Below are 12,904 nucleotides of genomic sequence, written 5' to 3'. Positions count from 1 at the left end.
ATAGGAATATAAAATCAAACGATCGGCGTGATCGGCGATGATATGCACGAGGAAGCTTCTTGTTGTAATCAGCCTACAAGGTCGCTGTCGAACTCTGAGATCTCTGGCCTTTAAAGAAATCGAGGATGGCTGAGGCCCGGGTAGCTCGGCCTATTTCTGTAGAGCTTCGGTGTCTACATTCTTCCTCACAACATGGTCCCCTCGCTCTGGACCCATGATAGAAAGTTCGAGCCACATGTTCAACGACGGCGCATGCAAGGCCCCTGGAATCTGTGTTGTCGACTGGCTTGAGTCGCCGATTTCCCGTCACAAGCATATTTGAGAGAAGCAGGGAGCTCGAGTCGGAGTTGCCCTTGTGATGGACCCAAGAATGTGTGAATCGAAAGAATAGAAATGAGGCAAAAAGAAGGTCTAGCCTAGACCGATTGCTGCAGAATTCCAGGAAGTGCGGAGTGACCGATGTTCAACAGCCGATGTAAGGGGGGGAGGGGCTCGGGTTAAGAAGCTTCCACTGAAAGCTCTCTGGTCTAGACACCCTCCGTTGCAGCCACCTTTGTTCCAAGGCTAGATACTTCCTGGAAATGGGACTTGAAGACTTGCCTAAGTTAATTCTCATACTGCCAACATCGATGGTTTTACTTGATCTATTCGGTGAGATAAGAATATTTAGCGATGGAATGCACAGAAAGGTTATACTTTTAAACAATGGCCAAACCTACTCGGCCGACCTAAAGTAAATCAAATAAAGAGAGCCCTACTGGATAACGTACAAAGGAAAGCAGTCGAGCTAGTAAATTTATCTCCGATTAGTCGAAGAGACATGCTAAGGGGCTAAGAATTTTAGCTTGGAATGATACTGTACAATAAGGTTGCAGTGCCCCTTGTATTACCCCATGATTTGATTTGGCAGGTAGATAGGCTAGCTCTGACTGATGAAAACTCCTTTTTAGAGCAAGAAGACTCGGGACAGCACCGGAAAATACGGTTTAGATGAGTTTTCTATATCGGCTCAGCGGCCAATTGTTGTTTGTTACGCCTGGGGCTGTAAGCCATGTTCTGGGGCTGCACTTATTGGAATTCGGCAAGGTTATTCTTTCCGATATATATCTCACGGGAAGCTGAGCTAAATCAAAAGGCGAAACAGAATCGACAAATTTTGGATCCAAAACTTGTCGGATCATGGCTTGTTCAATTGCTCGTTGCGAAAGAACATGAAGAAGCCGATAGGGGTTGCCAACTGGCAGCTCAATGCAATCCAAAACCATGGCCTCGAGATACCCTCCACTATGCCCTCCGAGAAATTCGGAAAGACATCTCCGGGTCCATCGCGATCTGGAGCAGTAGCACTGGCAACCAAAGTAGTCACCGTTCCAATCAACTGTGCCGCGCATAGCGATGCCGCAATATGAATACGGGTGAGCGTCTGTAATAGGATCGTACATGTTGTTGTTCAGAGGTATGATTGTTTTATTATTTCAGAGGGATACATGAGCCTATATATACAACATTGAGCCAAGTTGATTGGAAATCAACTTGGTCGTCCATATAGACACCTCGGAGTTAATTCCGACGGTGCGGCTTGGTTCTCGATCTGCACCAGCTTCATATCACAACATTCCCCTTTAGGATCGCTTTGCTGGCAGGGCGATACTGGAATTGTGCAGAGCAGTCAGGCCTCGGTAAAACCACTCAAAAAAAAACCTTCGTGGGAAATGAAAGTGGAAAGAGCGCCTGCGCTGTCATGCAAGTTGCCTTGGAGTCTCTGGAAAGTCGACGCCTAAGAGAATGCAGAACTTGGCAAAGGCCGTAGGTCCCAATGGCTTGGTAAGACCGTCCGCGGCCTGTTCCTCAGTGGGAACGTATTGAAGGCCAATTTCTCCTGTATTCAGCACAGCTCGCTGATAGTGGAATTTCACATTGAAGTGCTTCGTCCGTTTATGGAATTCGGGATTGCGAGATAGAGCAATGGCGGACTGGTTGTCAGCCATGATGTTGGTGACCGGAGACCGACAGGGTTGTGTTTCAGCCAGAAAGGTGCGGAGCCACTGCAGATGCAGAATGGCATTATACTGTCCAATGTATTCCGCGTGTGTCGTAGACGTGGCTACTTCCCCCTGTCTCTTGGACGACCAGGAAACTGGCGCACCTGCAAGCTGGAATACATAGCCAGACGTCGAGTATGCACCGTCAGTGACGACAGAGCCACCAAAGTCGGCGTCCGTATACCCGATCAGCTGCCCACTGCGGTAGGTAATACGATGGGATTGCGTGGCTTTGATGTAGCGAAGCAATCGCTGCAAAGCGACTTGGTGGTGCGATTGCGGCTGAGCCGTGAAGCGACTCAACATGCCCAGCGCAAACGCAATATCCGGCCGCGTGCTAACCATCAGATACATCAAAGAACCAATGGCAGTGGCATAACGAGCTTTTGCTTCCTCGTCCGGAGATCCTCGTCTGGACGATGATTCAGGATTTGCTTGGGATTCATCGGCGTAGACTTCGGTTGACAACTCTCCATGCCAAAGTCGGAGAGCACCTTCTGGATGTACTGGTGTTGGTGAATGGACACGGACCCATCGATGTGATAGTCGAACTGGATCCCGAGGAACGAACGAGGGATGCCCAGATAGTTCAGTCGGAACTCTGTTTGCAAGGCTCGTTGCACTTGTACGATTTCGTGCGTGTTTGCCGCAGCAACAAGAAAGTCATCGACATAAACACAAACGACGCAATCCGGTTTGTAGAACACACAGTTGTCCGATTAGGCCATGGTGAAGCCATGAGAAGCCAGGACGCGGTGAACGCATTGGTACCAAATCCGCGGGGCCTGCTTCAGCCCATACAGTGAACGGCGCAGCCGGCACACGTATCCTGGCTTTTCAAAGCCTTCGGGCAACTCCATATAGATAGACGAATCGACGTCTCCATGGAGAAATGCGGTGACCGCATCGAATTGGCGGAGTATCCATCCGCGCAACACGGCGCTGGCTACAATGCAGCGGACGGAGTCCATTCGCGACACAGCAGCAAACGTTTCGTGATAGTCGATGCCTTGTTTCTGCCGGTAGCCTTTGATGACTAGTCGCGCTTTGCGAGTCCCGTTGGCTTTGGTCTTGAAGACCCATTTGCAGCCAATCACATGATCTCCGGCTGGGACGTCCTCCCGCCGAACCCTTTCCCATGTTCCGTGTTCGAGAAGCGACGCATATTCTTTCTGGATGGCGGCCCACCAGTCCAGCTGGTCTGGGCCTGACACAGCTTCGCGAAAGGACGCCGGGTCGACTTGTCTGGCCGGCGCGGCATTCAATGTGCCTGCCGAGTACACTTACCTAGTGACTCCAGGAGACGCCATGAAGGTCTTCGTCTGCGACCATAGATAGAATACCCAAGATCCGATGTCAAGTCAGTCCCTTGTTGACTTGGATTGACCACTGGAGGTGTCTCCTCCTCACGCTCAGATGGCGTTTTCTCTCGCTCATTCAGCGGAGGTAATGGCGATGCAGGTGGTGTTGGCAGTCCGCTGGTTGAACTTGGCATTGATGGAAAGACAGCTGATGGAGGAGCGTTGTCCGGGAGGTCGTTGCCTGTTTCCCCCTCGATGAGTGGCGCCACTGGGGTCCTCTCATCGAACTCGACATCACGGGAAAAGACTGTCTTCCCTGAATGGTTTTCATACAGCTTGTACTGGTTCGGTTCACAGTACCCTAGCAATCGGCATTCGGATGACCGGGGTCCGAGTTTCGCTCGATGCTCTTTCGGGATCAACACCCAGGCACGGGAACCAATGCGTCGCAGATGCGACAGCGAGGGCGGCTTTCCGTATAGTATTTCAAACGGTGTCTTCTTCTGTAAAATCGAAGCTGGAGCGCGCAGCTTCAGATAGACCACCGTGTCCACAAGCTCGGTCCACCAGGAAGGAGGAAGGTTCGCATCAGACAGGAGCGTGTTGATCCGCTCCCGGATAGTGCGATTCGTGCGTTCGGCCAGACCATTCTGCCCTTTGCAATATGGCGGCGAGGTGTCAAACTCAACTCCCTGGGTCTCGAGGTGTGTTCCGATCGGCAGGTATTCTCTCCCATTGTCGGTGAGGAACCTCTTGATCTGGGCGCCGAACTGTTGGTGCACCCAGGCCTCAAATAATCGGAACTCCTGGAGCGCTTCATGCTTCCATCTCATGGCATATGCCCACGAGCCACGAGAATAATCGTCAGTAAAGGTGATCACGTACCTGGAGTTATCTTTGGCAATCGGCATCTCCATGATGTCCGAGTGGATCAATTCGAAAATTCTCGTTGAATGCAGACGTGGCCGTCTTGCGCGGGAGTTCCTCTTCTGATGCTGCTTACCCGACATACACGCTGGGCACTGCGGCGTTGCCAGCAGCTGCGCCTGCGTCAGCGGTCGGTACGGAGTGCCGGTCTGCCAGAGGACCGCCCTTAAGTCGCCCCGGTTCAGATGTCCCATCCGAGCGTGCCACAACGCTTCGGAGGCCTGGTCCACTCCTTTGCACGCATCTTCATCGAGTATCGCAGCTTCACCACCGAGTTCAGAGGTTGACGTTGCGCATTCTGCGTCACTTGACTCCTGAGGGTCGTCGACGTCCATGGCCACCGCCTGCGGTTCCAGGAACCTGCATGGCCATGGGACTGGGCACGTCGCTTCAACAGGCCCGTGATGGAAATGATTTTTTCAAACGATCCGAAGTCCGAGGTATTTCTTGGTACTCAATCATCACAAGATGCTGAGCTACCTCTTCACCAAGCAGTATCCTATGGGTCAGTAGATGCTGTCAAACGGCTTCTCGGACAAAAGGGTCTGGATTTAGACATTCAGAACAGGAAAGGCTATACGCCGCTCCATCTCGCCATTCAAAGCAAACGCCTGGAAATGGTCAGTTTGCTCCTTGGTCACCCCAGCTGCACAGTTGCAACGCCGTATTCCACGTGCATGTGCTCCATGCCGTGCGAGAAAATCTAAATGTACCGGAGAAAAGCCTAAGTGCCAGCGTTGTGCGATGCTACAACATGACTGTCAATACCCAACGAGGAAATGGGATGAAACGCAGAGGTAAATCAAACCCATTGGGATTATCTAGCTCGAACAAAACTCATACTTGAAAACTCGGAACAGGAGACTTGAACAGGTATCGGCTGAGGCATGTGAATACAAATTTGTTTTACAGCTCTTATACCCAAAAGTCAGTGTCGAAGACGCCGAAGCTATATCAGCAGTATTGTCTAAGGTTGGCACCAAATAAGTATCACGAAGAAGCATATGGCTTCTTTTTTTTTACAACATCTAACAAAGAATGACATAGCACAGCCATCATACTGCGACCACGAGCACAGAATATCTTTTATAAAGTTTGATTATCTAGAACGCAGATCATTGCTTCAAGTCTGAAATTGAGATTGGGCATTTTACCCATGGTACAACAGATGACAACCGATATCGACCGACATACATTTGAACTGATTTACCTGTGGTTTAAAGGAGCGCTGTTTAAAATATGTTTCGTAATACCCGGTTCTCTCCAGCAACCCTGCCAGATTGAGTCTGGAAAAGTGGTTCCAGTCATCGAGTATGCTAGTCAGTCGTTCCCGAGATGATTCCACTGCCTGCTCAAAAAAGCGCGATCGAGATAGCTGCTTGTCGTAGCGAAGCTGAAGACCGTCGTTCTCTTCTCTCAGGTGTATGCTGGAAGGCTTTCCAACAAGGTCTGGATTTTGATTATGCCCTCCCAAAGAAAGACAATCTTCATCCTGAGTTTGGGAGTATGTCAGTGTCTGCGCGGCCAGGGAGTAGAGATTCTAGTAAATGCAACATTAGCTGGCTGCGAGTAGACAGGAAAGAAACAACATTCAGCGGCGCGGGGCCAAGGATGAACAGGATTGATTCTAGCGAGACCAAAGGGTCCTCCGGCTAACTGCAGGTACAGCTCAGCGTTTCTGTCGGCCACAAAGTCTCCAACCTATTATATCGGCATCTATTGAAGCACTTCAACCCTCATGAAAGAGACGGTGACCGTGGCTAGAACGGGCAGATGTAGACTGCCACCGCGTTGAGCGATTCAATTGCAAATTCAATATGTAGGAATCATATTTTTGCGGCGTGGCTTTCATTTCAACAGGTTGCCTGTGGCAGCAACAAATGCAAGGAGGGAGACTGTCAAGGACAGAGTAGTGCGGATATCTTGCGGATGCTCCGCCGATGTCTGCTGGGGATCTGCAGGTCTCCGCAGTCCTCCGCAAAGGTTCAAAAAAAGCCCCCCAAGTTCCGCAGATCATGAATAGAGAGATGAATTTCTATTCCAAATAGAGATTAAAATCAGAAATATAAAAAAAAGAGACCGCGTAGTCTCTTTTGCTACTGCTTTCAATGGCCGTGGACAAGTATTAACAGATTCTGCTGGTTTTCGTACACTTCGTACACTTCGTACACTTCGTACACTTCGTACACTTCGTACACTTCGTGCAAAGTCCACACTGGCTCCCTATGGCACCAAATATATATTTCCGTAAAAACATTATCAATCAACATTTAACATATGTTACAGGCAACCACCACGCCTAAGCTCTGGATTTAATTTGTAAATTCTATTATTAATTGCACCCCTTTGGAAATACAGTAACTTTTCAGATTATTTCATGTAGAAATAGGGATGAATCAAAGGTTGGTACTGTTATAACCAGAACGTATGTATATTAAATTTAAAAACAAGAGTGAGTCAGCTACATATTTATCATGTGATAGCCCATAATAGGATAAAGTAACGAAATTTATGCTAGTGCGGATAGTTTGCAGACATCCGCGGACCATCCGCAATCCGCAAATTTGTGGAGTGGATGGCAAATGCCCTCCGCATTTGCGGATGTGCCGCAGCCTAGGATCATCTATGGAAATAATCTGCGCTCAGCATTATCAACGAATCCTTATCGAACCAAAGTTCCTCTACTTCCCCCTCCATGTCAGAAAGCTGGAGATTTTGCGAGGATTTGCAAGTTTGTTAAGATTTGTATGTTTCATAACTGCGAGACCCGTAATGAAAGACAGCCCCTGCATTCACAAGGAGGCACAGGGAAAACAGAAAAACAACAATCTGGCAAAAATCTGAGCCGACGCCATTCATGAAGCGAATAGAGATTCAGCCAGATAATTCATCTGCATCTAGAGACCAGGTGACATGAATGGAAATCAGGCCATGTGACTGGTCCGTTGAGGAACGCCCGAACGGGTCTCACTCGCTAGAGCATTTAGAGGAATTTCTGTGTGGAAGTCAGTTTATGTTAATCATAGAGAGATCTGGGGCCCAGCAGGGAGGTTTCCTACAGGAATGATTCCACCAAAGCCGCAGGCCAAGCTGACAACGTTTCCAAGTCCAGCGAGGACTCCGCCTCGGCTGTATTGGTTTGCCGTCTGGTCAAGGCACTTGAAAGTAGAGCAAGAAACAGAGCTACCCGAGTTCTCAGTGTTGAATTGATCAAGCATATGATCGATGCAGCCGTGGAACGCCTGGGCCTCAGCTGGAGAGTACTTGTTCTGTTGCTGAGTGTATTGCTGGTACTGGGGCTGGAACTGGGGCTGGTACTGCTGGGGCTGTTGGTTGTACTGCTGGGGCTGCTGGTACACCAGCTGAGCTGTGACAGTGGTGGCGATGGCGGCGATAGAAGCAATGGAGAACTTCATTTTGACGGATCTGTTCGAGAATTAGCAACCAATCTTCAAGAATATTCAACGGCAAAGTTTACAATATCTTGGTTCGTGATAATGGTGAAAGTCGTTGAAATGCTTTGCTTTGCTTCGGAGATGACGGGGTGAAATGAGGATGGATAAAAGAGAATTGCGACGGGAAAAGCTAGGTTCTTATACCTTTCTTTTCCTTTTCCTTCAGGGTTATCATAGCTTTATGCTGGCTACCCGTCCTTAGTAACGCACATCACTGTCCAACTATGGGAAGCCCTTGGTTGACCCGGCCGAATTTGCAGTTCTATTGCAGTCAAAGCGCTCTTCAGCTCGCCACGATTGTCTAGGCCCTGTTTTGCTCACATTGAACAGCCTCTCCCTTACTTCTTTCCACCGTACTATCCTCATCGGTACCTGTTGGATGTCTAGAACCTCGGTTCTTGCTACCAATGATCCACTAGAGCACATCACTTTGATCGTAAATCCCCCATAGTCTAATATAGTGACATTGGATACACAGAACACACGTATACTGTTGAATCCTATACCAGGAGGCAAGATGCTTCGTCAATAACCTACATGCAAGACCCTCACAGGTAGCAGTCAATGCCATTTTTAAAAATCTGTCTAAACACTGTCTTCGATCGTTGATGATGTGCCACTGACCGAGACACCGCTCTGGAATTTGTCAACCAGCGGTCTATTAAAGACTGCTGTTGGTCTTCATGCAGGACCATGATGGTGGAATTGCGCATGTGGGGAATCACAACCCATGTAACCAGCGAAAGTTTTCACAAATTTGCCTTTCTTTGTTAGCAGGTATACCAAATTAACAGTTACAATATTTTGTATCTGTTAGGACAGTCCCCTGGGGGCGTCCTGGTACGATATGGATACGAGTGAAGAATGTGAGATGTGCCTGATATGGGTATGATGATATTCAGACTAATCGTTGGTCCTCCTAAGAGGATCCAGCTTTTCCTTTTTTAGGGGATCTCCCCCGTCCGCATGCAAGCGGTTAAGCGAGGTGATGTATCAACAGGCGACTCCTGTGGTGCATAGGCACCTCCTCCGCATTACCTATACCTCATTGTATGGTTGGCGTAACAGTATCTTGATCGTTTAAAGAGAAACTACAACCGAACTGTATCCCACGTGCCGATTCGACCGGTCGCTGATAGCCCTACTATAATCAACTGTTTGTTTTTTAAAACTCCCAGCAAAGTAAGAGAGCGCAGGGTTAGGTGGTTTCATCTTAGTAGAGCTCGAAAAAAGCCGAGTTGGTGTTATGGAAACCGTAAGATACGCAGCAAGTGTGCTTAATATCAATGTTACGAATAATGGCCGATATTCATGAAAGTCGAGATTCTATTGAGGCTGGCTGAGCCAAGTGTTGGCAATCCATAATATGCAGAGCCTGCATAGTCTGCATTTGTGGGGAACTTGTCTTCAATGAAGAGTAGATGGATAGTCTAATCGGGTTAGCGGAGACTCCCCAAGAACGTGTCTTCGCGCATACGTGCTTTTACCAAGAATAACATCCAAATCGGATTTAAAAGCTACCGCAAACCGTCACTTCAGGGTGCCCGAGGGTAAGCGATCGATCAAGACACAAGCTTGAAATACTAATATAACGTTACAGATGACTTCTCCACATGCTACAACATTTGACTGTCCTAACACTAGGAGGAATAAACGCGATTATGCGGCGCTTAATAAATATGGCCTCCTTGCAGAGGATATACCACTTCCGCCTCCCCGAAAGAAGATGGCGGTCCGGACCGCCCTTAAGTCGCCGACTCCTCCGATTTCAACCTCTCCTACAGCTCCCAGCAATGTCTCTATGAGTTTATCGAATCTTGATACGGATATCCGTCCTTCGCAATCAATATCTCAGGTCGAATACGGGGTAAATATGGTCGAAATCAAGCAGAAAGATGAGACTAGGTCGAAAGAGCGGAGCTGGGTTTGGAAACACTACCTTACTACACCTGAATCTGGTACCTGGAGATTAGGAAATAAGGAGTGGTCCGAGCTTAAACACCTGTGTATTGTGTCGCCATCCACCTGCCGATTCTTTCGATTTGCATCGAAACTGCGATCTCCAACCACAGCGTTGAAACAGCACCTGCAGCAAACCCACAAGCTCTTCCAGGACGGCCATTCAGGGTGCCAGGGTCCGTTAAGCTCATGGATTTCTAAGGAAAAGAAGCTCCCATTCGAAGAAGCTGTCTTGAATTGGATTGTATCAACCTGCCAACCGTTTACATGCGTCGAACAGCCTTCATTCAAGGCTATGTTGAGGTCTGCAGGCTTTCAGGACTCCGTACCAAGTGCGAATACTGTGTCGCACCGATTATGTCTTCGGCTTGATGCTCTTGACAGTGAGCTTCGAATCTTAATGTCTTCAGCATCCTCAATTGCGGTATCTTTGGATGGTTGGACAAGTCAGAATTTATTGCCAATGCTAGCCATTAATGCTCACTGGATGTCCTCTGCCTTCCAGCAATATCGAGCTTGTATTGAGTTCGTTGAAATTGAAGGCAGCCACTCTGGAGAGAACCTTGCTAATATCGTTGCGACGGCTCTCGAGAGGTTTCATATATCTGAAAAAGTTATGACAATTACAGCTGACAACGCATCGAATAACGATACCCTACACCGATATCTCTACCAAAAGCTGTCTCAGCGGTACGATGAGTATCTGGCCGAGACTATCATCCGAGAAGGGACGATGAAATTTACCCATAACTCCCAAATCCGCTGCTTTGCTCACATCTTGAACTTGGTTATGAAAACTATATTGAGGTCTCTACGCGCTAGTTCGCATAAGGAAGCCTGTGATCTCCTTGATGATGTTGCTAAGCGGAGCTGGAAGACGGTCAACCCTCCTACCTCGCCTATTGCAAAGCTTCGACTACTTGTCCTTTGGATTGCACGATCTGCTTAGCGGGTACAGAAGTGGGATAATCGGCCTGGCTGTACCAAAGCTATCAACTATGATGTTGATACTCGATGGAACTCTACCTTTGTTATGATTGTGAGAGCCGAAGAGTGTCGCCGTCAGCTCGAAGATACAGTCAACGATGATCCAGATACCGAAGCCTTACGTCTCACACCCAGCGACTGGAGACAGCTCTCGGATATCAAAAAGATACTGGCTCCCTTCAACGAATATACCGAGTACGTCTCTCGGGATAGCCCTTCAATTCTTCTGGCGGCGCGTATGTTTGGAGAGCTCCGTTCTATACTCCTCGCTATCAAGGAACGACGAGGAGAGTGGCAGAAGGTCTCACCAGCAATAACTGTTCCTGTTTCCGATGGAATCTCACTCCTAGAGAAGTACCACGACTGCGTCAAAGACAACGACATAAACTATATCGCAAGCGTTCTGGACCCTCGAATCAAGACCAAGTGGCTCAAAACGCTACCAGATGGAGAGAAGATTATTGACCGAATCCGGGAGTTCCTGAAGAAAACATATTCCACTCCAAAACAGCCTGTATCGACTACTCCAAGCACCAATTGGAAGAGCTTCGAATATCGATTTCTGGAAGCATTTCAGCCTACACAGTATAACGTCGCTGAGTCTGATATCGACAAGTATTACGATACTCCGACAATCAGCACTGGTTTCGATATAAGCCAGAGCCAGTCCGAGTTTATACGAAACTGGTGGAAGGCCAACATGCTTGAATTTAGTTGTATGGCAAAGGTAGCACAAGATCACCTTGCTATACCGGCAGCAGAGGTAGATATTGAGAGGTTGTTCAATGGTGGGAGAGATGTGCTGGGGATTCGACGTCCAGGTGTTTGATATTCTAGACCTTATTTGCAGAAGCATTCTTGTAGGGGCCGGGCATCTCGAAACCTCGTTCCACAAACCCTTTTTCCTAAAAAGGCTAGATATTAGTTCGCGAACCTGTTCGAAATTCGCGAATTTTGACGAATCGAAACTGCCATAGATTCGAGACCCCGAAACCAAGGTTCGAATTCGATTCGATTCGCCGAAATTCGCGAACTTCGAACAGTTCGAAAATTCGTGCGGAGCGGTAGAAACGCTGCATCGGCATCGGCGTCATGGCTGAGAGCATTGCCCGGGCATTTCTTGGCAAGTTACTGTGATATGCTGGGACTAACTATCCCAGCATATTTCAATATTGATTGTAACGAACTGGATAATTTATTTTTGAAATGTGCTGGAATGAATTGTAGTGACAGTGATTTTCTTTTCTAGAATGTAGCCTATATGTGACTGTCAATTTTCTACCATCACAGAACAATTATTAAAGATCTTGAAATAAAGGTTTCCCAGCATGTTAAACTAGCTACCGAGTGTTGTTCCAGCACTGTTCTGGCACTTTGGCCAGCCTACTAAATTGAAGCTATGGTGGGGATGCCACAACAAAAACACATTGCAAGCTGTGTTGGATATAGCACCTGCTTCTTCTCTTCTGTTCTCACATTATTATTCTCAGAGACCCTCATCCTAAATCTAGGCTCTCTGACCTTTTTTCTTTCTTTGACTCTAGACTCTAACATGGCCATTACAGCTCTTTATCAGCATTCCAACGGCAGTTTACATCAAGTGTCAACACATACACACTTTATGATACAAGCTTGTCCCCTTGATCAGACTTGGACACCTCATACATGCAGTATGACTTTGAAAAATAAAGTACAAATTGTCTATGAAGTAACTGAGGGGAGCAATATAATCTCAACAAGCTGTCACATAATAGAAATAAATCAAAATACAGAATAAAGCTGTAGATAACAAACAGCCACCCCACCCCCACAGGCAGCACCCTCTCCCTCCCCATTCCCAATTCAAATTCCCCCTCTTCAAATCCAGCGACGTCGCGTACGTTCATAAGATGGCTGGCATCGCCCTACTCTGCGTGTGCATCTTGCCATTATCCGGCCTGTGACATCATATCGTGTATCTGCGCGTCAAGCGCCACACAGGCGTTACGATTGCGCATGTTTGGATGGGCGCGGTGCAGGGATTCGTCCCGTCTGTCTTCCATGCGATAGCGATGGGACCATAGACTCCTGCAGAAGAACTGTAACTCCACCAATCTAGCAGGAAGATACCTATAAGCAGCGGAAATGTAAATTTAGGTGATTCTAGACATAGCACTCCGTAGTATCTGCCTTTTTACATTCGGTGGGATGGAAGACCTTTTCCGGGATAATTAGCTAGTTACAATAATGAAAC

At 47.9% G+C, this 12,904-nt stretch overlaps 1 protein-coding gene across 1 annotated transcript; it reads right to left on the bottom strand.

The window, feature by feature from the left end:
• Nucleotides 1–7,290: 7,290 nt before the first annotated feature.
• On the bottom strand, nt 7,291–7,686 carry N7471_013702 (uncharacterized protein; the record flags this gene model as incomplete). Its single annotated transcript, XM_057286420.1, has 1 exon — nt 7,291–7,686. The coding sequence occupies one exon, from the start codon at nt 7,684–7,686 to the stop codon at nt 7,291–7,293; it is 396 nt and encodes a 131-aa protein (XP_057128899.1).
• Between the last annotated feature and the right edge of the window lie 5,218 nt (nt 7,687–12,904).

This window comes from Penicillium samsonianum, assembly GCF_028829775.1.
Source record: "Penicillium samsonianum strain IBT 33392 chromosome Unknown utg000010l_segment0_segment0, whole genome shotgun sequence".
Classification (NCBI taxonomy): domain Eukaryota; kingdom Fungi; phylum Ascomycota; class Eurotiomycetes; order Eurotiales; family Aspergillaceae; genus Penicillium; species Penicillium samsonianum.
Note: the sequence above shows the minus strand (reverse complement) of the source record. Positions and strands in the feature narration are given on the sequence as shown.